Raw genomic sequence first — 27,837 nt, 5'->3', positions numbered from 1 at the left:
TTCAGTTTATAGATTGCTGTGATCTTGAGAAAGGACAAAACAATCTCTGAATACACAAAAATGTGCTTTAAAAAGCAAGAATAACTTGCTGTGTGTGGAGAGAACAGTGGTAAAAGCTGGCAATTGCAGGCAGGAAGATCCAGTTTAGACATTGTGGAAAAACCTCATAAAGATAAGGCAAGTGAAGCACTGAAGCTGCATGAGGCAGTGGGGAGGATGGAAGGTCCCCATTACTGGACAGAATGGTTTAGACTAGCACTGAACTAGAATGATGTAGGTAGAGCTACTTAGAGGTAGCAAGATGGTGAGCTGTCCTTCCAGTCCTATTGCTTTCACAATTTAACATACAAATCCATGTCTGAATTTATTCAAAATCCAAGGAGCAAAAAAGATGCCTCAGCCAAACCTTGGATTTATCCCATTAGCCAAACACACATCAGCTGTAAAATTCTTACCCAGCTGCATATTCAAGTCCATCCAGCTCAGTCTCTGACAGGCAATTGCAGATACTGTGTGGGGAGCACAGAACCCACCTGCCTTCTGCAGTCTGCTAGTAGTATTCCAGCACCCCCATGGGATTTCAAAGGGAATATCCAAATCTCCTCCTTTTCATATCCATTTTGGAACTTTTATCCAGCAATTCCTCTATACTTGTACAATTTGCATCCTCTTGCTGTGGCAGCAAGCTCCCATCTTGTGAAGGAGCTTTCCTGCATATCTTTTAAACTGGTATCACACCGGCTTCACTGAGTTCCCCATAGCTCTAATATCCTCAAATTTTGCAAACAACAGCTCTTAATTTCCTTCATAAAATCATGGAGGCAGTGGATAAACCTTTATCATGTCCTGGAGCTCTCCTGGAGTGGGAGTGGGCAGCTCTCCTGCCCCACAGGCTTCAAACTGTGAGCTTCCAGCCTTTCTGGTCCCTCCATGCAGGCCAGCTGCTCCCTCTCCTAGAGGCTAGATTGGATTGCTTAACCCCACTTTGTCCTTCTGGAGCTGTGGAGGTCAGAGCTGCATGCTGCACTCAAGGTGTTGGCATGCCAACGTGGTAAAAAGCTGAAAAACAATGCCCTAGGGGTTGTGTAGACAAATTCATATAGAATTGGAAGGAGTGTTTTCAGATCCAGCATTTTGTTCTGGGTGTACCTTTGACACTGCCAAGTTTTCTCTTCTTGGATGTTTTGCAACATACATGTTTAAAATAAATTCTGTTGAACCTCATAAAATAATTTTAGAATTCTGGCACCCTTCAGTGAGATTACTGGCTATCAACACAATTAGCTTGTATAATGTGTGGCATAAATAGAAGAAGTCAGTGAAAATAAGTACCATATGGGTGCAGTGAGCTGTGACTTCTTAAAAAGTGCAGAGCACAGTAACTGAGAAGTTTTTAAGTCACATAGTTAACTAATCCACTTCTTGAGTACAATTTTGCACAGTGTGCAGCCAGCAGATTTAAAAACAAGTTTTATGAGATTGAGACATTTGCCTTCTGTTGTGCATAATGAGTCCTGCAATAGTTACATAAATACAGGAACAGCAAAACTTTTCCTTAATATCTGATTAAATATCTCACATACCACTCAGCTCTTCTATGACAGGATGAAAAGTTCAGTTCCAGTCTGCTGCAGACTTGAAAACTGAGCAGCCTAAGAAAAGACAGACCACCTATCTACCAATACTAAACATTAAAAATCTTGGCCATAAATGAGCAGAGCCCTCTGTTGGCTCAACTGCAGAACCCAGAAAGATCATGGTGCCAGGTTGTGTTGTCTCATCCGTTCTCCACACAGAACCTCTCCCAGTGAAGAAACTCTCTTTTTGTCTCTGCAAAGCAAAAGCAAATTAAAATTACACACTTTACATAGTTTTCCACGACTCTGTAAACATTTCTTTAATGTCTTGACTAAGACATTGTATCAAGACTGTTCCATGAAAAATGTTATTTTTTCCTATCATGTACATTAGAAATTGGTCTCCTTCATCTCTCTTTGTGCCTTCATATGTGAGAATGCCCTGATTTTTGCAAGTGGTGAGTGATCAGTAACTTCCATTAAGGAGAGTTTATCTTACTCTCTGAGGCAGAGTCTGCCTCAAGGCAGGCATTATTACTTTGAAACCTTTTGGATTTATTTTGGTACAAGTAGAAGTCTGTGTGGTGAGAGCAGTTAGTTCCCATCTCTCTGTGCCTGTTGAAAAATTCTGCAGTTTAGTGAAACAGCTGGTGACAAACAACTCCCATTTTGTTCACAGAAGTGCTGAGCCCTTTGGCACCAAAGAAGGTTCCATAATGTGTAGGTTTTGTTCATGGGCAGTCTCAGACTTTGTGAGTTAAATTTGTTCATTTACTCCTTCCTCTTTAAATTTGCCAGAGGGGGGGAAAAAAAAAACCAAAATAAGATCTTCCCTACAATCTTTTTCCTCTGAAGTTTGTTTTTTTTTCCTTCCCATTTATATTGGGGAAATATAATTGCTTAGTAAATAGAATAGAAATCCATCTTTGAAGTTTTATGTTCAGCCTAGTGTCACTGCACTGACATGAGCAAACCCCATCACAGCCTCTCCTTAGTGACTCCAGCTAAGGGATGTGAGAGGGATTAGCCTTCAGTAACCAGTGCACCTGCCACACTCAGTGACAATATTTCTTGCCTGTGTTTTTATCTCCAGTTTGAGGATGGAGATGGATGAGTGTCTCAGAGATGTGAATGAGATGGTAGGAATCATGTTTTCTTTGTGCCTTCTGTGTTTCTCATCCAACCTTGCTCTCATTAAGTGTGAGAAAAACTTGGAATTCTTGCAATCAGGGTCACTACCAGTTTGAGGGTCATGCGTTGTGCCCATTAAAAGGAGTAGGGATTTGCAAAAGCCCTACATCATAGTCTGCTAAACACCATCTTAGAGAATTACTCTGATTTTACAGCAGAAGTACATCTGATGTAATTAAAAACTGAGTGGTGTGTGTTGACCAAAGAAGTGGTCTAATGTAAAGTGCATCTGGAAATTCACTCTTTTTGCAGCCTGGCAAGTGAGTGCCAGATAACCAGGGAGGGAGATAATACAACTGGGCATTTCTTTAAGCTTAAGCAGCTTCAAAGAACATGTGAGCTAAGAAGGAAACAAAGATGAGTCTGGGTCAGACAAGGGCTCCATCCAGTCCCCAGGGCTAGCTGGAGGAGCCTGACAGAGGCCCAGGAGTGGACAGTTATGCAATAATTTCCCCAGAGGGAACACTTAGACCTAAACAGCTGGGTAATCCCAAAAGCAGGATGTTTTATCTTTTTGGATTATATTTATTCCAGCTGTTTATATAACACTGAGTAGCTGCAGAAAGGTCATTCTTTTGCTCTTGGAAACAAACAGTGTAAACAGCAGTGTGAAAACAGTGGCTGTTGCCATATTTATGATGCTTAGCCTGTAAGCAGAAGCACACAGGGACAGGTCATGAGCTGGGTCATGCTGCTTCTGGAAATAATGAGCTGGGTCATGCTGCTTCTGTCCCTGCTGTCCAGGGACACTGGGGAGGAGGAGGAGGTGGCAGCTGGTGGGGCAGCATCCTCAGGGGCAATGCCAGTTTGAAACTGGTCTTCTCTAGGAAGACTCTCCTCAGAAAGCAAGGGCTGGCTCTGCTTGGCCTTTGCATTTGGTATTTGAATCTTCTTGGCTTAGAAAAACATGTATAGGACTCTTATATGGTAATTCAAAGGCAAAACTCTACATTCCTGGAATTATGGCAAGTTAAATGAAAACAAATGCTCCCTAAGAAGAGGAGCAAGTGCAGTTGCCTCTGGTAATCCCCTGCCCTGCTCAGAGATGAGAGGACTCACTGAAATGCAAGGGTGGCATCTCCAGAGTACTGTTTACATTTTCACTCAGCCTTTGTGTGAACTTAGCTAGTGGTGTCCAACTGTGAGATGGACAGGACTCTTCAGCTCCTTGCATCTTGCCAGCAGCACCTCCCAGGCAGAGCAGAAAGGTGTGCTGGTTGCTTCAGAATTGCTGAGAACAATGAGAAGCCTCCAGGCTGGTGTGTCTCATTGCCTCCATGTCAGTGGCCTTGCTCTCAAAGGAGGCCGGGGGACCCTGTCTGTAAGAGGCACCCAGAGCCTGTGCCTTACCTGCTCCTGCACACCTGTGCTCTGCTATCCCACTTGTACAGCAATGGCTGCACCCACATACAGTGGCCTAGAGGACAGGAGTTTTGCTGAAAATTTCTGGGGGAAGTGATCCTGTTTCTCTGTGCAAGTACAGCAGTTTGCTTTCATTTCAAGTTACATTGAATACCAAATGTGATTCTGTTCGTATATTCAGCAACAGAACCTTCTAAGACATTTTTTTCCTTTCTAGTTGAGGCAGGTATGCAAACACTGTTTTCCTCTCCTTGACCTATGCTTACTTTGTGCTGCTCTGTTTACCTGCAGAAGAGGCTCCTGATGGAGAGCAGGATAATGAGAAGCTGAGCAAGTCTCCACCTCCTCCACCTCCACGGCGCAGTTACCTGCCAGGCTCAGGACTGACCACAACCAGATCAGGAGATGTCATCTACACAGCCAGAAAAGAGGCTGCTGCCCTCAAGGTTTGGTGATTCATACTCTAGGCAGCCAGACTCCTGAGGAGAGGTTGGCAAAGAGACAAGACACAGGCTTGGGCCTATAAACCACAAAATAAGTTGAGGTAGAGCTGTGTCCTGGAGAGCTACTGAAACTGCTCACTAGGATGCACTTCTGTTAGGCCAAATGAGCAAGTAAGATTTGATCAGTTCTGTTTACAGGACTCTTGCTGCTCTTATCTCCTAGCAATGCAGCAGGCAAGTCACAGGCTGCTTTCATTTAGAGTGGTAAGAAGATTAAAAAAAAAAAACAACAAAGCATGCCTTAAACAGATGGGGGAGATCAGGTCAGATTTGAGAGTGTTTTTACAGAAATGTTGCAAATTAGTTTCTTTGGGCTTGTTTTCCCCATCTGTTCTGGGGAAGGAAGTGGTGGGAAGTCCAATTTAGGAAGCTTTTTAATCTATGAACATATAATCACATCAAAAGCAATATTGGTTGCTTTTGAACTGATGAAGTAGCAGGAAGAGGGGCCTTGCAAGAGAGGAGTTGCAGTAGTGTTGAATTTTTGGTGTTTACTTTGCATCAGGAGGGCTCAGCTGTGTTACCTGTCTGTGCTTTCTCATCCCTTTGCAGGAGTGCAGTGAGGATGCTGGGCAAGCAGCACAATCCAAAGCCCCTAAAGAGGACCAGGCACTGTCTCGGAGCACAGGGCATGCTGTAGCACCAGCTGCAAAAGATGAAGAGGAAGAGGAAGGAGATAAAATAATGGCAGAATTACAGGTATGCCTTTTGGGTTGCACATGAGGACTCCTGTGCCCAGTATCACTTCTAGGGCCTCAGTGCAATTTCCAGCTCAGAACATGAAGGAAAGTAGGTCTGCTAGCCTCACCTGGTGCCACTTTGTTGCACTGAGTGGTTACTTTTTGGAAGTACTACCTAATTTTGTCCAGGAGGTCTGGAGCTGAGACAGTGGTCAAGAATGCAGTAGCTGCCACTGGAGAAGCCTGCACATGCAAATGGGACAAGTAAAACACTGGTGTGCATTTCTGTGATTTTCCCTGGCATGTTGTTGCTCACTAGTACCAGACTGGCCAGGTGCTGAGAGCCTCTGTCATGTGAGCTATCTTTGGTGGGAACAGAGAATAACTGGGTCTGCTCCTGGTGGGCTGTGCTATGCTCCAGAGTTTCCCAGAATGTTTGCACACTGAGACATTGCCCATTCCCTGGGGTGTAAGTGGTACATCACTCTGCCAGTGGCATGGAAGAGTGCTCTCCTGCTGGTCCTTCACTTGGCATCACATAGGGCAGCTCACTTCAGTGATGAAAATGCTGCAGTAAATGCCAACTATTCCAGCTACCATCAGTGAGCTCCAGCTTCCCAGGGGCACCCTCTGCCCTCTTCCATGCCCACCTGAGGAAGGGAGATGTGGACCAGCCTAACTGGCCATAACTTCTGGTACTTTAGAGCACTGACACAACATGAGATGACCCCTGCTGTCCACCTGCCAACAGAAGGGCTTGGTGCTGCCCAGGGGCATTCAGAGCACAGGAGATGCTGTGGGCACTGGGCTGTAGCTGTTAGGTCTGAGGGGTGCACCCTGCTCCTTCCCTCAGCTCTCTCCCACCAGTGCTGGTTTGCAGGAGTGAGAGCAGAAGTTCACCCTTATCCCCCCATGTGCTGGTGACCAGCGAGGCAGCAGGGCTGGGGACACAGAAGCTGTCACAGCATCTCTGTCTCCAGGAAAGCAACCTCTGCCTTGCAACTGGGGACAGTGAAGTGGAGGGTAAGGTGTGGAAAGAGGGGCTGAGGGAAGCTGAGGAGGAGAAATAGGCATGGGAATGGCATTCAACAGGGAATGGGTGTTTAAATGCTAGCAATGCTCATTTCAAGCCAATACCAAATACCAGCTATATTTTAGAAGCTTAACAGAATACCATGTTTTAGAAGGAGCAAATTGCCTGATCTAAGAGCTACAGGCTCATTAGTTTGATGTCAGTCATAGGCAGAAAGAAGGAAAATGAGATACGGAATTCAGTCATTGAAGAACTAAAGGACAGACATAAACTGTTATCCCAGTGAGCACAATGTAATGGAACAGAGAGCTGTCCAAGGAAACAACACTCTCTGATCAAGTAAAGGTTTGACTGCTTCAACTGAGTTGTATACCCATAAACATTTTAGTAAGGCATTTGATCAAACATCACACAACATTCTTATAAAAATCTGGCACCTCAGAGTATACCAAAAAGACCCTATTGCAGCATAATTGAGACCTCTGCTTTTGAAATCACTGACCTTGATGCAGGTGTTTATGGACAGGTCTCATAGGGAGCAGAAACAGGCCCAGTATCTTTCTGTATTTTCATCAAAAGCCTGGAAATACATTTAAAATCCTTACTGTGTAAAATCATCTTAGTTCAGATCAGTGAAGTATGACAGCAGAGACATGACAGCAATCATTTAATGGTCATAATGCTTTGCTGAATAAAAAGTCCACATGAAGAACAACAACATATTCGCCAGGCCACAACTGCATGCCTTGGAAAGAAACAGGAGTTGCAGTAACAAGTTGACAGGAGCTCCCAGGTCAGTGATGTTGCTGCAAAATTGTGTCTGCTGCAGGAGTAGATGTGAAAACGTGGCATGTTTTTGTGTCTGTGTGCAAGATCAGTGAGATCCACACTGTGCTGCTGCATCCATGACTAAGGATCCATGTGCCTCCCATTTGAAAAGCCTGTTAAGAATATGAAGGTTCAGAAGAAATTTGAGTGCAATGTGAAGATTTTTAATGTAGCAAGAAAAAGCATCATAATAATCAGTGGCTGTAGCACAAACTATTTGGAGGCTATTATAGATATTTCAGAGCAAAGGTTAATAAAAATATTTTATTTTTATTAGCAAAGCTAATAAAAATGCCAAAGGGAAATAGCTTTTTTGACACTCAAAGTCTGAAGGGCTTTGAGGATGCTTTACTCAAACCCACATCACTGGTCTCACAAATGGGTAAGTTGGGGAAAAGTCCATATCCTCTATTGTGAGAAGCAAGACTATTTTTTCTGTTAGTTTCATGTCATCTTAGGGCTGGTCTATTAACACATACAAATAGCATGTAATGGAAAACCAGAAGAAAGTCTACATCCTGATCTTTTGCACTGGATTTTTTCTGTTATCCTTACTTTTCTGATTTTGCATAAACATGCAATATATATAAAGAATACAGTGTTTAAAGAGCAGGCCTGATTCTAATCTGCAATCAGGGCTATTAATTTCATGAGTTACCAGGAATCAAATGATTTCCCTACTATATGGTATAAAAATAGAATCTTACTGCATGTCATGGTGTGCCTGACTCCTGTGAGCACTCCCTGCTCTCTGCTGTGCCCTCCCTGCACAGCTCACTGCAGGCAGGCCATGTGCCAGTAGAGGCCTCCAGAAACTCTGGTGAGGCACATTTGCTGCCTGCACTGCACAGTGGTAGTGCCAGTGATAGTTCTGCTCTTCCAGATCTGGATAAAGAAGCTCAAAGGAAATGAAAGGAGGATAGCGGAATAAATGGCTGGAAAGTCTGGGCCATGCCCTGGGGGATGTGGGGTGGGAGGCTAATGCCCACAAACCCACAGGTTGGGACAGTCAGTGTGTGGCTCATTACTGAAGACTGTGACAAAGGCATATCTCCATGTTTAAAGTTTTAATTACAGTTTGTGTGGGAGAAGTGGAGTTATGTAACTCTTGCATTATCAGCCACAAGGAAATAGGTGCTGCCACAAGCCCCAAGTTTGTCATGGGCTTCCCACTTGTGTTTGGATAGTCTGTAGCACCTCTGTGGGTCTCCATTGTCTGCAAGTTCAAGAATCAAGCTTGTCCTCCTTACAGGGAGCACTGAGGTCAGCATGGTGTTAGAGTCTTGAGAGGCTGGAAGGGATGCCCTGGTTCTCTGAGTCTGATAGTCTGAAATCTCTATTATTATCTCGTGAGCTTGTAGAAAACATTGTTGAGCTGTGACTGTTAAAACCAAGTGCTCTCTTTGTAGTTGGTCATCTCCAGATATTTCTCTGTAAAAGTTCTTGGTCTCCTGATAACCTGTAGTATTTATTTCCTAGGCTTTCCAGAAGTGCTCTTATATGGATGTAAACTCAAACAGTCATGCTGAGCAGTCCAGAAATGATACACATGTTAAAGACATAAGGCCTGGGACTTTAATGCATCACAAGGAAAAGAAGGTAACAAGTGGCAATTGTAGACATGCCACCCGGTCTTGGCATAACCTTCTTTCCTTCAAAACTAATCTTACATCCTGTGTCCTGTTCTTTTTAACCTCCACCCACCACTGCCCAGCAGTTTCCTTCCTTTTATCTCTGTATGGCTCAGAAATGCTCATACAGAGCTCTGTATTAAACTGCATTATGTGTCTCATCAGCAAGAGTACAATGGTTGCATGAAGCTTTATCATTCTGTGAAATCAAAACAGGATCTGTCAGTTTCTGTCAGAGATGCTCATACTACTTAGGACATCCTTCCCCAGCTGTTCTGGTGATGGATGGTGAGGCATCTCTCCTAAGCTTGAGGGGAGTTAATGGTTCCTCTCAGGCTCTAGAGCCAATTTGAGAATCTGTGCTTTATTTTGTTTCATTTGTTGGTTCCAGAAATAGTTGTTAGATATTCAGAAATCCCATTCAGTTTATTGTATGACAGAGTCAAAGTGGATGGGAGGAATTTGCCCTTATGCAGAAGGGCAATGCCCAAAATTCAGTCATGGGACTGAGAAGAGGTGCTGTGTGTCTGGGGCTGTAGGCAGGTCAAGGTTAAATCTCACAGCTGTGCATGGACTGGAGTTGCCAATTGAGTTGATTTGACTTAGCATGCAGCCAATGTGAAGGACAAGAAAAGGACAAGTACTTCTGCCCTTGCAGACCTCTTTTTATGTATAACAATAGTGAGTTGCATCACTGCTGGGGTAAGGGGGCTGTGCAGGCATGACCCCCCCCGACAACTTGTCAGCCAAATCCAGTTTGCAATGAAGGTGGGTATGGTGGGGAAGGAAACAGAGCTCTTCAGCACAGCATTTCAACCTTCTCGTGCATTTTGTGTGTGTGTGCAAATGCTGCCAGGTCAGGGCATTGCACTTAAGGACTTGTGTTGGAGCTGCCCAAACAGCAGTTCCGGTCTAAAGCTGCAAACAGCTGCCTGGGTGAGGGTACAGGTCCCTTGGTATGAAGGAAAAAGGACAAACTGTTCTGTGCCTATGACAGTGTTACAGAGGAAAAAAAAAGTGTGAATTCATCCTCACTACTGCAGTTGGCAGAATGAGAAGATCATATTGTTACATGAAATCCTGGGTCATCACTGAGGACACTGCATATCCTGTAGCACAAACATTTCTTTGAAAGATGCTGCCAAGTAATTGCCATAAACTGATATTTATTTGAATAACACAGAGTCCAGGAAATTAAGGTTAATGAGATCTGGTTTTGTAATCTGACGTGACAGAGTGTTTATTGGCTTTAAATATGGAACATTATGGTCACGATAAAATCATTGAGGAAATGAGTTTTGTTGTGGTTTTATTTTTTAGTAGAAAAGCGGAAGTTCCTAAAATAAGACACCTTGTACAAGGACACTATGAGGTGTTTCACTGGTGCTTGGAACTAGAAGTGGAACATGCTAAAAAAAGATGTACAGTCAGCATATCCAGAGGCAGCAAGTGCCTTTAAGTGGCTTGGCCCAATTCTGGGGGGTCTGACGTGTTTGGGACTGGGAGGTGCTGAGCACTGAGCAGGCCAGGGCCTGAGGGGATCACCAGCCCTGGAGTCTGGATCCCAAAGTGCTCTCAGCATGACGTGCAGACTGTCAGCCTCCCACCGGAGGCCTTGCTGCTGTGCTGGTTTCTATGAGAGCTCTTCCTCATCTAGAAACATGAGGAAGCAGCTGTTCATCCTTGTACTGCTGAACAAGCCTTTGTGGAGGTGTGACTCTGGTGTATGAGTGACTTTCTTGTTTCTGTGTTTTGATTGTGAGTAAAGTTTTTCTGTAAAATCCTCCAACAGTGCATAAGAAAACATCACACAAGGTGTAGAAACCAGACCTGGTGAAGCTCTGTATGCGTGGGGCGTGCATGCACAGCCAGCCTGGGGGTTTCTGCACTGTCACTCATCCATCTCAGTTGGGAGAGCAGTGCTCCTGACTGTTCTGCATGTCTTGATGCTCACATGAGTATAATCTGTCTTTCTGCTGCGTTAGGAGTCAGCTCCTAGTCTCAAGCAAGCAATGTCAGCATTATTGTTTTTGGTTCACTGCCTCCAGGCACTTGAGGCCAAATTACTTTCCTTCTTGGTGAGCTGTCTTTTGACTGTAGATTTCTCTCCTATTCATCATCCTGGCATCTCCTCAGGTCAGTTCTTCATCCTGATGATTGGTGTTTCTCCTAAGTTGTCACTTGCACTTAAACCAAACCCCAAAGAAAAGCCTGGTGTTAGGAAACAGCATTTCCAGGGGTCCTCACTTGCAAATAAAGAAAAAGGTCCCCCTGAAGTTTCATTGCTGGGAATAAACATACTTATTTTGAGCCAGTGGATGGATGACCTCTCTTTTTGGTGTTTGGCATTCTGCTGTAAGTGAATGTAGCTGTGTTTCATTCTGCACTTCCACAGGCACCACAGGGTGTCACTGGTAATTCTGATGGAATACTTCTAATGCAGCAAGGATTTAGAAGTGCTCAGACTGTAATGAAACTAATTGTGATGGAGCAGCACTGCTCAGGTGTGACCAACATTAGAAGGAGCAAAATGTAACTTGAAAATCAACTTTTACTGGTATAAAACTTCCTTTCAAGGCAAGCCAGACTCGCTGTCAGCCCTTCCATATCAGCCTCCCTTTGATGTGTCCTAGCAGAATGTGACCAGATACTGTGAGACTTTCAGCTTCAATCTTATGAAAACATGGGGGGGCTGGGGGTGTTTAGCAGGAAGGTGAACAGGCCATGGAGCACTGTGTTGGAAATAAGGTAATTAATGTGCTTATGCATATTCTGGAGGCCTTGTTAAAACAAGGTAACATCCCATCCTGACCTGATGCATAGCACAAAGCAGTTAACATCATGCACTGTTCTGCCAGAATTTGGAATTTTGCCCTGAAGAAAGACAGGAATCAGATGACAGCTTGAGACATGTCTCTGCAGCAGTAAATGGAGTGGTGAGTTCACGAGGTCTGCGCTTCCCCGAGATTAATCTGGGGGAAAATAAAAGTCCTGTAAAGATAAAAGCCCTGAATAACTAAGTAATCCAACTTTCCCCCTTAGGTGTATGGGGCTACAACAGGATCTCCCACAGATAGTGACCATCCTAAAGAGAAGAGGGAAGGGAGAACTGAAGAAGAATTGGGTTCTGATTCATCCAGTACAGCTGACAGTAAAAGTGGCTTTTCAATGAATGACAATCCTACATTTAGCAAGGGTTTGTTTGTAGACAGTACAGACTATTCTAACAAACACCTTCAGAATATGAGCACAAACCTGTCTGGTGTCAGTTTGCCAGAGGAGGACAAACGAAGAGGGGCTCAAGATATGTTAGGATCACATTTTCCAGCTGTTGAGACTGGAAAACAAAAGCCAAACTACAGACTGTCAAGAGATGCTCACCAGAGTGAAGCCTTGCAGAGCACAGGCAAGCCCATCCCCATCAGCAGCGTTGCCCCTCTCCTGAGGCACATGCAGGAGGCTGCGGGGCCTCAGCCTTCCTTGCAGGAGCAAGAAGTTTCTGCAGGCAACTACAGTCAGGTTGTGCTGAGACCCAGAGTGTCCAGAGCAAACAGTGTGAGCAGCACTGAAGAGACAGACTCTCCAGCCAGCTCTCCAAGTGAAGACAACCCACCCACAGAAAACATTGCCTTCATGATTACTAAAACAGCTGTCCAGGTGCTCTCCAGCGGGGAAGTTCATGACATAGTGAGCCGGAAAGGAGGAGATGTGCAAACAGTCAACATCGATGCCAGGAAGGATGTGGCATCAGAGAAGGGCATCCCTGAGAACACAGACAGCGAAGAGCCAGTGGTGTGTCTGGACAAAAAGCCTGTCATCATCATTTTCGATGAACCCATGGATATTAGGTCAGCTTACAAACGGCTTTCTACAATTTTTGAGGAATGTGATGAGGAATTGGAAAAAATGATGACAGATGAAAAGATAGAAGAAGAAGAGGAGGAGGAAGAAAATGAAGCACATGAAGTCTCTGAGAGGCAGAAGGAAGAGTCACCAGTAGCTAATGACAGAAAAGCAACCACAGAGCATTCTGCAGCTCGTGGTCTCCAGGGGCCATACCTATTTAACCTTCAGTCTGACTCTGCAGAAAGCAGACCTCCTGCAGAGGAGGAAAGCACAAAGACAAATTTTAACAAATACCGTCAGATCTATGGGCTAAACACAGAAGCAAACTCAGACTCTGCCGATCAGTTGGGAAGCAGGCAGGATTCTAAGAAAAAATTTAAGTTTAAATTCCCTAAAAAGCAGCTGGCAGCTCTGACGCAGGCAATACGGACAGGAACCAAGACCGGGAAGAAGACATTGCAGGTTGTGGTCTATGAAGAAGAGGAGGAAGATGGGACCCTGAAGCAGCACAAGGAAGCAAAGAGATTTGAAATCACTAGGTCTCAGTCTGAGGAGGGTGATAAAACTCCTTCTGGGAAGCAAGAGGGCCCCTCTGGAGCTGCAGTGTCCCTGTCCAGGACTGATGAAATTCGACAGAGTACATACAGAACGCTAGACAGCCTTGAGCAGACTATAAAGCAGCTGGAAAACACCATCAGTGAAATGAGTCCAAAACCTGTCCCTGAAAACACATACACCTCTGAGGGAAGCACTGTCCCCTTCTCTGCCCAGATAGTACCAGAGACCCCATCCCGAGAGCATGTAGTGCTGGATGAGAGCCTTGCTGGTGCAGAGCCCCCTGCATCCCTCCCAGCCACTTCACGTAAGGTACCTTAGCCCGAGAAATCAAACCTCCAGCTGCTTTCTAAAATCTGCAATAATCACCATTAAACAAGATGGTCTTGTGATTTGTTTGCTTCCTTTCAGGTGGCTTGTTTGGGCTCCCCACGAGGTGTCTAACAGCTAATAGACCATTGGTTTTTGGGGTTTTTTAAAATCTTTGCTGCTGATTGGTGATGGGCAAATGCAGGGGAGCTGGGTCGAATAATCCGCTGTGTGAAATGACAAGTGTCACTGACATGAAATCCAGGCTGATCAGTAGCTGAGCAGTTTTCTCCATGTGATTCTGGAAATTAACACCCGCGGTGTGAAGCTCCTGAACTTTCCCTGCATGTAGTACTGTGGCTTTTTCAGCGCATGGTGTGCACTCCTCCATGCAGGCACTCTGGCACTGACCACGCCTTCTTGTCTCCCCTCCCTGCCCCTCCACTCCTTTCCACAGGGCTCCAGTGCTGCCTCCCAGACCAGCCGGATGCCAGTCCCCATGACTTCAAAAACTAGACAAGGAAGCATGGAGAAATCAGGCAAACAGCACAAGCTGCAGGATCCACGCCAATACAGACAGGTAGTTTTACCCTAAACCCGGTGTTTGGATGGACATTTCATGTTGGTTGTTTATTTAAAAACTCCAGTAGCTGACTGTGATTATACCAAATATCGGATGCCTGAGGTCAAACTGGACATCCTGGATCCTGGGGGCATGACAGTACTGATCTTTTCACCATGCTTGTGCATGCATGTCTGCAATAAAACACCTGCTGCTTTTTTTTGTTTGGTTGGGTTTTGGGTTGTCTGTTTATTGGGTTTGGCCTTTTTTTTTTTCCTATTTTTTTTTTTTTTTTTTAAACTGTGGTATTCAGCTGTAATTTTAAGATGTCAACTACCTGTTTACTTTCCATTTGGTTCATGTGGTGGTTCTGTAGGAGAACTGGGAATGTCTTTGCAGGAAGCCCTGGACACTAACCCGTTGGTGTAGGTGGCGGTGGGTGCATTAACCCGCGCGGCATGGCCGACGTAGTGCCTGCTCTGTAACACGTAGGTCGCACCTTCTCACAAAGCTCTCCTGCCTCTTCCTCTATGCACTCTCCCTTGGGCACTTTGGGTTTTCTACCAGGTCCAGTCCATGGCTGCAGGACTTAGCTCAGGCCTCGAACTGTTAGTTCTGAGTCTCTGTAGGGCTGTTTTCCCAGGTCCTGTTGGTTTATCGTGTTACTGGCTTTCTGACAAACTGTCTCCTGACGTCTTTATTTGCAGGCTAATGGAAGTGCTAAGAAAGCTGGTGGGGACTATAAGGCTACTTCTCCTACCCTACCTGCTTCTAAGATCCCAGCCTTTTCTCCCACTTCTGGGAAAAGCAGCTCAGCACCTGCTTCTAGCGGTGACAGCTCTAACCCTCTTAATGCCCCTACTAAAACCTCCATTCCTTCCTCCTCCCTTCTCGCTCCTCAGACAGGTCGCATAACTTACTCTACCTCCCTCATCCCCTCTGTCTCTAATGGCTCCTCCAAGTTTCAGAGCCCCACTTACCCAGGGAAAGGTCACCACCTCTCGTTCTCGCTGCAGACTCAGAACGGCCGACCATCCCCTCCTTCCTCCTCTACCTCCCCCCCCTCCTCTGTCTCCCCCCCTTCCCTGAGCCAAGGTATGAAGAGCATCAGGACAATCCACACCCCTAGTTTCAACAGCTACAAGGCACAGAACGGGAATGCCAGCAAGTCCGCCCCATCCACGGTCAAGGAGCCATCCTAGAGGCTAAGCACAGCACACCTGCCAGGTCACCGAGGCTTTTTGTTCAAAGAATCCGCAGCCAATATTTTAACCAGGGAATGTAACCATTTTGTTGTATTGCTGGAGGCTTATTAATACTAATCACGTGCTAAATACCGAATTACTACACTAGGTTAGAGTGAAGCTTTTTGGAAAACAGTTGCTGTTGTAATGATAAAAGAGCATTTTCTTTCTATAGGAAGCAGCACCTCTTAAAAAAAGTGTGAAGGTGTGTGAGTGAACTTGACTGCGTGTGCACAGTGGTGTACTGAGCATGGGGAATTGTATGGTTAAAAATTTACTAAGTTGTTTTGTATAAAGCTATTTTTCATTATGAGGTCTAGAAGTGAACAGAGATATACTAAAGTGTGATTATATTCAACTGTAAAACTGAAACTAAAATATTTTTCTTTTATTTTGGTGTTATTTAGCTTTGTTACAGATTTCTATTTTTGTCAACAAATGTCATGGTTCCTTTCGAGATCTTTTTGCCAAAACATTTTGATACTATTGTAATGTACATTTGAAAGTAGTATGCTGGACAGTAAACCTCTGCACAAGAAACAGAACAAGACTGGTCTTATGTGTGTATGAGGCAACTCAACTTATTGCACTGCCATTCAGATTATATTTAAGAATTTGACAGACAAGGAAAAAAATAAATAGTTTTACACATATAGATAGTCGCTGATTACTTTTTTTCTTAGCTCAATCCACGCTTTTTCCTTTTTTATTTTACTGAGACCTAGTTGCCCATTAATGTATTGCATTGTGGATTTTAAAATGTACACTTCAGTACTGTTCTGTATACTGGCAAACTTTTGTACATATCTATAAATATCTATAAATAAATAAATAAATACTGTATGTGGCTGGGCACATAGAGTAGTTTTACCACACCAAAGTTAATTTTTATGCATGCTTAAAAATATATATGGGGAAGGGTTGAAAAAGATGGATATCAGTTAAATAGGAGAAGAGCAAGAAACTTGCATAGCTAATTGTTTTGTAAATAAATTTATTTGTATAACACCAAAATGTAATATACAGAACGATGATAAGCAAAGATCTTTACAAAAATAAAGGGCTGCATGCTTATATATTTGTATTTTGTCACTAGTAACTTTTCAGATGGTCTCAATAGGCTGTTCAGCTGTTTGCCTGAGGGTGTTAAGCCATTAGGAGAAAACCTGACTTGATTTTCTCCAGATTAAGGCCATATATGGTTATTGGGGTCTTTCAAATTGCTGTCAATAAAAGCTTATTGCTGGAACTCCAAGTTAGAAAACCAGCAAGCAAAGAAAAACCTTTGAGTGACTGAATGAGGTATCAGCCCTTCCACCTTGAGGTATTCCTGTTTTATTTCCCCTTGTGAAAGGGGAAGTTTCCCAGCAGCATCACTCCAAGGCTGAGTGCCCTCGGAGGGTGGGAATAACCCCTGAGCCATCCCTCAGGAGCAGAGCACAGGCTGCCTCCAGCAGGGTCAGGTGCTGCCATCCCCTCCCCTGGCACAGCAGCAAAGGTGCTGCCCAGCACAGAGCTGAGCCCAGCTCAGCAAAGCAACGCCCGAGGCAGGGTCAGAGCACCCACACGGCCCCTCTGGAGTGGAGCCAGTTCCCTTCCAGCCAGCGTGGAGCAGCTCTGGGGACTGGTGGCTCCAGGGCCTGCTCTGATCTCTGCTTGCTCACAGATGGAGTACGGGATTCCCTGGCTCCAAAGGGAGTCTGCCTGACCCCATGCTGCAGCTTGTTACCAGCTCCACATGCCACAGACAGCACAAACAGAGCACCACTCTGGGTACCCTGCTCCCCTCTCACACAGCCAAAATGTAACCTCGGGCTGAATGAAGGATGTAGCAGGATTTGCTCCTGTTTGTCTGGCACCTCCCAAGGATTGGAGACTTGTGAACAACAGTGACTTACTAAGAACTGCCTGTCAGTAAGGGCATGGGAGGTGTCCCCATGAGCCATGGCTCTGGCAGCCAGAGTCCCCCGTGGCTCTGGCACTGCTCCCACAGCTGCTTCTCAGAGCCTCTGCAGGTGAGGGGCTACAGCAGCACCTTCTCTGTATCTGGCTGAATTTAGGCACAGACGATGGTTGTGTAATAACCAATGACCCTGCACAGTCACTGGTGTGCACGGGCAGCAAGGCCGTGGTGTGCTCACTGCTGGTGGTGGTGATGTGAAAATTGCCATCAGACAGTGAACTCTACACCCACCTGAGGCCTCAGCTACACTGGGACCTGCAATTTTGGTGCACCTGCTCAGTGCTGGGGTGCAGCACCCCCCAGAAACAACAACAGGCTCAGCCAGCTCATAAGCCACTGCACAGGCAGCACTGCCAGTGTCACAAGTCAGGCAATGCTTATTCCTTCTCCATCCTGCTTGTCCAGCAATGGAGTTATCAAACACAGGCAAGGAAGAGCTGTACACAGGCTGTTGCTCAGCAAAACCATCAAGTTTGTAAATAAATTCCTTGGACACAGAAGAAATCAGAACTGGACACTAGTGAAAAACACAGCTTTCCCACTGCAGACTGGTTATGAAGAGCAGTTTTGTGCAGGTGGCTGCCACTGAAGTTTGGGTCAGGCCATGGGACAGGTACCACTGCACACCTCTGAAATCCAGCAGTGAAGCAGCTGCTCAATGAAGGAGCTCAGTCAGAGCCAGCCAAGGACTTCACAGCAGAGTGAGCATCATCTCTGTGTCAGCCAGTTCCTCCTACAGGGAGGGGCTGCAGCAAAACCACACAAGGTGACACAGCACAGAGCCCCTGCACTGGGCAGGACAGAGGTGGGAAGGCAGAGCCAAAGGGGGTGCGTGCATACAGCAGGAAAAGGGAGCGATGCGCAGGACATACAAAGTGTGCAGGGCCAAAATCCATCTGATCCCCACTGAAAGGCACCCCTTCCTGCAGGTTTAAAATCTCATGGATTCAATAGCAGAAGATGGTTAAGGTAGATTTTTTACAGCCTCCTGACTGGGAGCCACAGGTACCTGCACCACTTCAGGGTGCATTGCAGCCCAGCTTTAAACCAATCTAGGCAACAACCACACCCCTCTCCAAAGGCTGGCCCAATTAATTGGTTAATTACTATCTAAATGTGAATGGTGTTATGACCTGGCTTTGGGAACAAAACCACAGTTTTTGTAGTAAATGAGGCCACATTTCAAACTCTTTTGTCCTGCCTGAACAAAGTGGAGAGACTCTCAGAGGCTGCACAGGAACCCGAGGCCCTTAATGTGCAGCTCAGCAAAGAGTTTTCCTTCAGCTCTGCAGCAGCACAAAAGAAGGTATGAAACTGTCTGGACTGTGGCCATGTCTTAATTCCACATAACAGTGCTGTGAGCGATGCTAATGGGAATCATGACAAGCTCTTTAAAATCTTAAAAAGCAGCCACTCAGCACCTTCCAGCTACCACACTCCAGAAAGGCAGCTCAGACTAAACCACTGATCACCACTGAAGCAGGAATTGCTGTTAGGGACCATTTAAAAAATCCAAACACTACCATTGCTACCAACACATTTTATTATTTCTCCATCAGATCTCAGCTTATCCTGCCCCTAACAACTTGCAGCTTCACAGCTGCAAACAGTCCTCAGACCAGAAGTACTTCCCAAGCCTGTCTGAATCCTTCTAATGAAATACAGAAACAAAAAAATGGACACAAGCAGCAATGTTTAGAAATTCTGTTTAAACATAAAAAACCATCCCTTTTTGCTCCATGACCAAACACTGGCACAGCTTGCCCAGGGAAGTTGTGGAGCTTTCATCTGTGGCAATATTCCAAACCCAGCCATAGCTCCAGCCCAGAGCAATCTGCCCTGGCCACACGTGGCTGAGCTGGGGCAGGGGGCTCAGTGATGCCTGCCCTTCTCAGCTGCTCTGCAAGCCCATGGAGCTCCCCATCCCACTGGATCCAGCTTCCAGAGGAACACTGACAGTACCCACCTCAGGACAGTCGATTGTAGGCATGCACTTCCCTTCTTGAGTCCATCAGACTTGTCACCCTTCTCTTCCACAGGAAGGGGAAAAAGAAAAAACAAATCCCCAACACAGTAAAAAAAGCACTACAGATAAGGATCTGAGGTAACTGCTGTTAAGATCAGGGCATAGCAATGACTCCTAAAAATGTCCTTTTTCTCAGCTGCCACACTGGCTGAAATTTAAGGTGACCCAAATCTTGGCAGTCTTCAAGAAGCAGAAAGAACAGCATTTTTCCAGACTCAGATATGCAGTCACTCACTACTTTCTTCAGGGGGAGCTCAGTAACCTCCTCTCCCTGATGCCCCTGGTAGATGCTCCCTGCATCTCTCCCCCCCAAGTCGTGGGTTTCCCCTACATGTTCCATGCTACCAGTGCAGCAGCAGAGAATACCATGGAGGTTGATCAGGTTAAATAAATTGGTACCTGCAGCACTGTCAGCCAATACAAGTCATGTTTTGCATGTTTGTTTTTTAAGTTCCTAATTTTTCAGATGATTTTTGTTCATTTAATACAATTACAGTTCTATGTTCTCAAAGACAAAAGTTGACAGCCATGTGTCTGGGTTCAGGAGTAAAATTATCAATTATCTATAAACACAACAAAATGGAAATTAACCCATCAAAATGGCTGTCAAAGCAGAGGAAGGTGCAGATCCCCAGGCTCCCCTGTGTACCTCCCTAAGTTCACTCCTTCACTGAAAGGCCTCTGTGACTTCCTGTGGATGCTCAGCACACACTGACAAGATTCTGAGACTGATGATGGGACAAAATACAGCTCGAGTAAAAGACAATGGGTACTCACTGATGAACAGCATTGGAGGTGTCACAGCACTGTGTTCTGAAAGCCCAGTAAGATGTTCAGGTAGACTTTACTGTTACAACTGAAACCAAAACCATGCTCAGTTCCTCTGCCCTTCACAGAACACAGCTGTTCCTCCTGACACAGCACACCTGAACACTGCTAATGCACCACCTCCCATCTGCTCTGGGAGGAAAGACATTTTAGTTTGCATGGAGACCACAAGAACATGGCTCATTTCTATGGGACCTGCTATTAGATGCACCCAATTATGTGGTGAGAACTTTCACAGAGGTCAGCTGTTGTATCTGGGACTTTTCTTCACAGCCAATGTTTATGATTTCTCAGACGGATCAAAACCGCAGCAGATCAAAGCACAGCACTGTAACAGTCACTTGGGAAAGAAATGAGGTCTGCCTAGAAGCACATCCACCAGCACATCCCAGGACCACAACTCCTTCTCCTTGCAGTAACTGGACACATTGATAGAGGCTTAATCCTCTGCCAAGCAATAAACAGTGTAAGACACAGGGACACCCAAAGTGATGAACAGCTGCTTTGTTTTCAAGTAGGTGTGGAAGAACATACAATGAAAAAATATAACTGATAGAGTTCATACCCAGATGAGTTTTTAGGGCAGAAAAACATTTTTTTAGTTAAAATTATGAAAACTCCAAGACCCAAACTACAGTATTGTTCTAACTGGCAGATATTGATGTTCATTCTGACTTTACAAAATCTGCACATTAAACATAAACCCACTTGCTATGTACCTTAGAATCAAATTATGTATAAAGATGAAAATATTTAACCAACTGCATGTCTCTCACCTGCTGACCTGCACAGTGTGGCCCCACAAACAAAAGATAATTGAGAGGTGCCCTTCATCCAGGAGGAACTGCAGGTTTGGTGATCCTAAGTGCAGTTGCTGACTGCAACTTAAACGTGATATTTCAGAACCGTTCATCAGAAAGAATTCAAATCACACAAAGAGTCACCAAAACAATTTTATTTCCAGTGTTTAAGTGGGAATGCACACAGGCATGATACAGGTTTGGATTCATTAGGTCTTCATGCAGAATTATATTCTCAATAAAAGAAACCAGTTCCATCCAGTATCCACTATCTACACGCCTATGTTACAACATTTATATCAAATCTGGTATCTGAAGAAAAGATACACATGTAATATGTACAGTTAAGTTACTTATTTTACAGAAAGATTAGAAATTCAAGTCACATAAAACTCAAAATCTGTATTAAAATTGGAAATATAAAACTCCAATATTTACTGGAATGCCTAAGGAATGGAAGCTCTGTAGCCACCTGTGTTAACATTTGTAAAATGTAATGAAACTCATTAACAGTAAAATGCATTTATTTGTTTGTAATAAGTTTCTCTAATTTAGCAATATGGCACCCTAACAAACCAAATGAATTTATAATGAGGCACTTGTTAGTGACTAAACCAAAAGAACAATTTTCCTGCATACTAATGCCAGGCCAACTCTCAGTCAGAAAACCATGTATACACTACACAGCATGTTGCATCAGATGCTTTGTTCAACATTTGTATGCAGCCATCAAATATACTTTTTCTTAAAATATATATATATACTTTAACTTTAGTGTTCTTCTGGCTGTGGTAATGCACTGTGAAGACGTTCCACAGAGCACATTGATGAAACCAGCCCAAATGAAGGCTGCATAACAACAACAGTACAGGAAAAAATATTTATATATGTACACACACACACACACACACACACACACACACGCAGAGTTACTGGGAAGTGTAAGGGTAAGTTAATGAATTGCTGCAGTGGACATATCTCCCCATTTCAAAGATACTGGTAAAATCGAGATCTCACCACTTGGGTCCCAGACAGTTTATGAGGATGGGCATCGACTGCTGGGCTGAAGTTGTTTTTGTTCATGTTCTGATAATTTTCACCATTTACCTGGTCTGGTGGCTGAAATGGTCCCGAAGGTGGTGTTCTATTAATTAAAGTCAAGCTGCTGGAAGAGCTGCCTTCATCTGCCTGCATCTCTGCAGATGAGGGCAGTTCTACCTTTGATACCTCTGCTAAGTTAGTGTTCTCAAGTCTGGGCTTTCCAGTTTCACCCGTATTAAGGTCAGTTGTGCTAGTGCGTAAACGTTCTCGTGCAAGCCAGTCTGAGATCGAGAGGTCCTGGGCTGGACATTTTGGCTTCAACCGAGTCACAGCTGAAAGCTCAGATTCTTTCTCTCTGCTTTGACTTGGTTCTTGAGCTTTCCAAGCATTCAGGACACTTATTTCAGCAAAATCCCTCTGCCCTCCAAGTGTGTGCCTTCGCCTGATATTCTTTCTCTTTGCAGTCTCTGCAGAGTTAGCTTTTTGATTCCCAACTCCAAACATATCATCAGCAGATGATTTGAGTCGCAGCTTTAACCTGTCTGTAATCTTAAGTCTCCACGTAGGTTCTTGTTTGTCAGCCTCACTTTTGGCTGATGTAGCTAAACTGCTTGTAGATCTTCCTTTTTTCATGATGTCAAACATTTTGGTCACAGTAGGCAAGTCCTTCTCACTCTTCGCGTCCCCTGACCCCTCACTGTCCGTTTTGTGCCGTGCAGACTTTCTCCTGGAGAGCGTATCACATTCAATGAGTTTGTGCGAGCTGAAAAGTCTGCGACTCTCTAACTTTGGCGTGGAACTTCCCTCAGTACAACTTACTTCACTTTCTTCAGAGTTCCTCCGACTGGTCTTCACCGCTTCTGGAACTTTCCCTTTGGACAGCCTTTCGGCAGCAGCGCTGGTGGCAAAGACAGGGAAGTCGCTTTCACTGTCCGTCTCCATGGGACGCCCTTCGCTGATCAATTCGCTTCTTTCATCATCTGCATCTTCTCCCTTGCTTTCTGTCACTGACTGCACCTCAGGGCTCAGCATACTGGCATCTAAACCAGTCAGATACATCGTAGATGAAGTAGTTGAGTAATCTGAGGTGATGGAGCTGACATCAGCTGCTAAAAACTCATTGTGTTTAATTTCCGGGCTGGCTACTTTTTTGCATGAGTATCTGTGCTGGGAAACCTGGGAGGAAGTGCTTAGCATAGTGCCAGAGTCAGACACTGTCTCCTCAACCTGGGAAGAAGATTGTGACATAGGCAATTTTGGGCTATTTTTCTGCACGGTTTGCAGACAGTTGATATTTGATGATTTTGTACATTTTTCATCGTAAGGCAGTGAAGGTTCCTCTGTCAGGATATTTTCTTTCTTTAATGACTTCTTTTCATCCTTTACAACATTCACATCTTTTTTACTGCTGTTCTCTTTTTCCTTCAGGACAAACATCCTTTGTTTTCTCCCTATCTCTCTCTCTCTTTCATATTCCCCTTTAGCTGTGTTCTCTTTTGCTGTGTCACCACGAGATTGTTCTGCAAGCTCCTTCTTGAAAAACACATTATCCAACTCATCCTCTGAGCTACTTGGTTGTGGTTTCTCTTTAGTTTTTTTCCGCTTGCGACTAGCTGCTGCAAAAATGGAGGACACAAGCAGTTCCTTGCTATACTGATCTTTTCCAGAACCCCAAGAACCCTGTTAAAAAAAAGGGAGAGGGCATAATTAAAGTCAAAAAGCCTGAAACACTTTAAATACACATCCTAAGCTTCACAGTAGGAAATGCATCTTCATTCAGGAAACATATACATGCTCCTTCTGTAGTTGAAATGGCATTGCCCAATAAGTCAATTTCCTTCCTGAGCATTCCACTTTTTATCTGAGTCCCTTCCACTTAGCCAAGACTGGTTTGTGTATGCTACTATTTATTTTTTGACTGACTAATAAAGCAGACCTCATTACAGTAAGAAAACCATCTCAAGACTGGCTTGCAAATGCTTCACAGATGCCTCACAATCCCTCCTCCTTTCAAGGTCTTACCTATACAAAAAGTCTAATTGCTCCATTTTTCAGTTCATCTTTCACCTTTCAGAATGAGTTTGTAAATGGTGGTACCAATTAATTACTGCCAATAAAATGAATGTTACTCATAACTAGTTTAAGTGTAGAAAATTAAAAAATAAAATTCCTTATTTTAGAGGAACTTACTTTTAAAATGGCACAGAAACAATAAAAGTACAAGCCAAATTATTCTATTTTATTAATTAAAAACTGTTTTCAATACTCTAACATTACCACCTGGCCCCTTCAAATCTATGCACCTTTCCTACTTAGAGCCTTGCTGCTACAGGCAGTGTGATGTGGTATCCTGGAAACTGGGCTGTTTTGAGGAAACAGCTGAGCCACCAAACATCCTCACAGAGCAGCTGTGTTGGCATCTCCACACTGAACCAGAAAGATGCTCTGAGTCCTGTTCCCAGCTCCAAGGGGGCACCAGTGCCACAGCTGGAATGCAGGCCAGCACAGAGCTGTGCCATGGCCTCACTGAGGTCAGCTGTGTGCTGCCTGTCAGCCTATGCTATAGGCACCCACCGTCAGAACTCCTCAACAGCCCAGGAGACAAAGGCTTGTCCACATGAGGGACAAACCACATGTGTCACATGAGGGCTTTGTCACTGAACTGGGGATTGAACAAACAGCCACGTTCCAGCCTTGTTCCCCTGCTTCATGAGGTGTTCCTCTCCAGCACAGCAACACTTCTGAGGGAGATTCTGCAGAGCAACCTGTAACCACAGCCTTTGCCTTCCCTTTAGAGGAGGAGCTTATTACCTCCTGAAGAACAGGCTGAATTCCAAGTATACTTTTCTCAGTGAAACAGAGAAACATAAATACTCTCTGTGAGCTAGTACTATGCCAACAACAGGGAGCATACTATATACATTTAGTACATTTTTTAAATATACAATTACCACTACTAAATAAGATGCAAAAAGGGGGTAAGGTAAGTGCCCACAATTGTGAGAGCTTGGAACAAAGCTGTTGCTGTATGCAGCTGACTGCTTTGGTAGATGCAGCTAACTGCACACGAGTCCTTTTCCATTGTAACACTTCAAAAATAGGTTATGAAAAAACAGTACTACCACTTACTCAAGAAATTCTACATAAGCTCTGTAGTACCCCTGCATATCAGTGATTTAATAAGGGAAGCATCTAACAGATTTCAGAAGCTTGTAACTATATGATATCAGAAAATTATTTACCTTAGATTTTGCTGAGTCACTAGTAGCTGAATCTGTGGAGAAATTAAAAAAAAAATCTGCTCAGTTCTGTACAACTTTTTAATTATTGTTACAGACAATGCTGGACTTATGAAAAAGACAAGCACAGAACAAGATGTGAAGCAAATTAAAACCAGAACAGAGTGAATAGTCAGAGCTCACAAAGATGCAAGCTGCACCACAGAAAGCCACCGCCATGAAAGGATGCTGTGAATTGTAGGCAGAACCAGCTCAATGATAGGAATGGCAAAGGAGCCCTGTTCTTCAAAATAAAAAACAGAAATACTAATGTTTATTCAATGCTTTAAGTATACAGCCCCTGCAAAACCGCAGCTGAGAGACCTTTTCAGGATGGCACTGTGTACTCTCCTGAGATTCAGGACACACAAAGCAAAATTGGGTGTCTTTGTACAGCTGGCTCCCTAGGTACAAATCATGGTTCTTGTAGTCATACTCTTTTTGTGAGGTTTTAAAGGAATTAAGTCATATTTTCTGTGTAAATCCCCAATTACACATCTCTCTCCACCTCTTACTACTTACAGGTAAAATTTTATTTTTAAATTGTCTAGATGTCAGCAGCTACCAGTTTTGTACTTTCCCACAAGAAGCGCTTTTATGAAATGAAAAATGGACACCATAGTTTCACTGTCTCGCAAAACCCAAGATTATACAATTATAAAGGGGGTAGGAAGGGGCTAGCACAATGACTAAAAAACATGAACTTGGGACTTTCTCCCTGGGAAGAAAGAGCTGAGCCCCCTGCCACGCCCCTTTTTGACACATGGCTAATGCTTTATGACTAGAAAGACTGGTAGACCATACCATGCTATTTCTCCTCAGGGTCTGCTTCAGAGATAACAAGAAACAGCAGAAAAACTTTTAAAAAGTAGCATTGATCTGTTTAAAAGACTCTTAAAAGAAAATTTACAGCACAGATCAACTTGGGGTTTTTTCCATTTACAAGAAACGGGGGTTTCTGCAGACAAGGCAGCTACAGTGTGGGCAACAGTCCTCCTTCTTCCTACAGTTCCAGTTGTCCATCAGTGACATCACAGAATCCACTAATGACATCACCGTGTGATAGACTCCTCCCACTTCGCCTGTTACAACATCAGGACAAAGTGACTGTTTCAGTAAGTGCTGAACAACCCTTTGAAAACTGAAACAAAAGCTAGAGACGGAGGGATAACATTCGTGGGATACAACATGCTGGGTTAGTGCAATAGTAGAGTGAAGGGAGGAAGGGAAAAAGTCACCAAAAAAGAGCCTGTAATGCTTATCCTTAGCCACAAAAGAGGATGGCATTTATAAACAGAAGGAAACCAGCTTTAGTATAAACATACTGCAACATACTAAAGTGTCCATCACTTGACAAGAAAATATAACTCAAATTTTTGCATTCCTAACGTTGGCAAGGAGCAATATTAGAACACCACTGAAGATCAGTCTTTCTGCCATCACAACAAACCACTTTATAGCAGCGTCTCTGCTTGACCTCACGATGATGATTGCATGGATACTGTGAATAAATAAAATACTATGTGCAAGCCTCATCTTTTCATGATTAAATTCCTGTTAGACAAAAAAAGTCTTACAAATTCTATCATGCATGATTATCAACAATTCAAGTCTTTAAGAAATGTTAAATGATCTTTTGGAAAAAAGGAAAACATTTTATTAGTAAAAGAAAATAGGAAGAGAGAGTTACACTGAGTTAACAGAGTAGGTTATTCTAGCCTATGGATTAACACTGTCCAGGCAAGAGTTACCTGATACGTCTCCAGGAGATACTCCCGTTCTTCCAATGTTGGTGAGTAAATGATCTATGTTTGGCACTGGCTGAGATTCTACAGTGTTTTCCTCCTGAACTGCTGTCTACAGTTAATAAACAAAGATCTCTTCATCATCGTTTCACAAATAGTTCATTACGATTCAACAGCATTTAGAAAACGGCATTATTCACCTGAAGAACACGAGGAAAGCGTGTCCTATTTTCCTTTATGCTTTTAAAACAAATGCATGGCTTGCTTTTTAAAAAAAGAATAGAATTCATTACTACAAGGACTGGAAAGCTATAAAGGTGCTTCTGAAGAGCAAACCATACAGTGACATAGTAAAAAATATACAGGAGTTCTAGAGGCAGCAGAAGCAGATTCTAAACTAAGGCAGTTAGAATACAAGTATTTATGCCATAATACTTACAAGAGGTTCTTCAGCATCATCTTCTGTGAAAAACCAGTCATGCTAAAAGTTAAAATAAAAAAGGTGAAAACCCCACAGGAAATTCAAAACCCAAATGTGGCACAATCAAACATAGATTTTACTGAAAGTGAGAGTTTGATGGATAAATACCAGACCCAAACTGGCCCAATGAGAGAAAAGCTGGTAGATGTGTGCACCATCTTATTTTTTCAATAATGAAATGCATGCACTTACTTTTTGGATGAGTGTTTCTACAATTTTATATTGGTCTGGCATGTGGGTAACCATGTGTGTCATGTTATCATCAGATGTCCTCACAAGTGTTGGACCAAATACTATTGCCAGGTTTCTTGGTTCCATCTAAGAAATGAAATATTTCCAGATCATACATTTATA

General features: G+C 43.9%; 2 protein-coding genes across 6 annotated transcripts in view; one reads left to right on the top strand and one right to left on the bottom strand.

Moving 5' to 3' along the window:
• The window catches only part of KIAA1217 (KIAA1217 ortholog), a 176,405-nt gene extending 160,010 nt beyond the window's left edge, over positions 1-16,395 (top strand). For 2 of the 4 annotated variants that reach the window (XM_066552199.1, XM_066552216.1), the window contains 4 exons: positions 4,422-4,576; positions 5,186-5,332; positions 13,973-14,095; positions 14,785-16,395. In XM_066552199.1, the coding sequence (XP_066408296.1) occupies positions 4,422-4,576; positions 5,186-5,332; positions 13,973-14,095; positions 14,785-15,279 (920 nt within the window). In that variant the 3' untranslated portion in view covers positions 15,280-16,395. Of the gene's footprint in view, positions 1-4,421; positions 4,577-5,185; positions 5,333-8,653; positions 8,774-11,663; positions 11,742-11,847; positions 13,519-13,972; positions 14,096-14,784 lie in introns of all 4 variants that reach the window. The other 2 variants (XM_066552207.1, XM_066552191.1) reach the window with 2 other exon arrangements.
• Positions 16,396-21,078: 4,683 nt separating this feature from the next.
• Positions 21,079-27,837, bottom strand: part of ARHGAP21 (Rho GTPase activating protein 21) — a 111,634-nt gene continuing 104,875 nt past the window's right edge. For both annotated transcript variants that reach the window (XM_066552172.1, XM_066552180.1), the window contains 5 exons: positions 27,676-27,801; positions 27,442-27,483; positions 27,009-27,114; positions 25,222-25,253; positions 21,079-23,659 (listed from right to left, as the gene is read on the bottom strand). In XM_066552172.1, coding sequence (XP_066408269.1) covers positions 21,926-23,659; positions 25,222-25,253; positions 27,009-27,114; positions 27,442-27,483; positions 27,676-27,801 — 2,040 coding nt within the window. In that variant the 3' untranslated portion in view covers positions 21,079-21,925. The remainder of the gene's footprint in view (positions 23,660-25,221; positions 25,254-27,008; positions 27,115-27,441; positions 27,484-27,675; positions 27,802-27,837) is intronic.

The sequence above is a fragment of the Molothrus aeneus genome, chromosome 1, assembly GCF_037042795.1.
Source record: "Molothrus aeneus isolate 106 chromosome 1, BPBGC_Maene_1.0, whole genome shotgun sequence".
NCBI lineage: Eukaryota > Metazoa > Chordata > Aves > Passeriformes > Icteridae > Molothrus > Molothrus aeneus.
The sequence above is the reverse complement of the archived record's forward strand: the minus strand, read 5'-3'. Positions and strand labels throughout refer to the sequence as shown.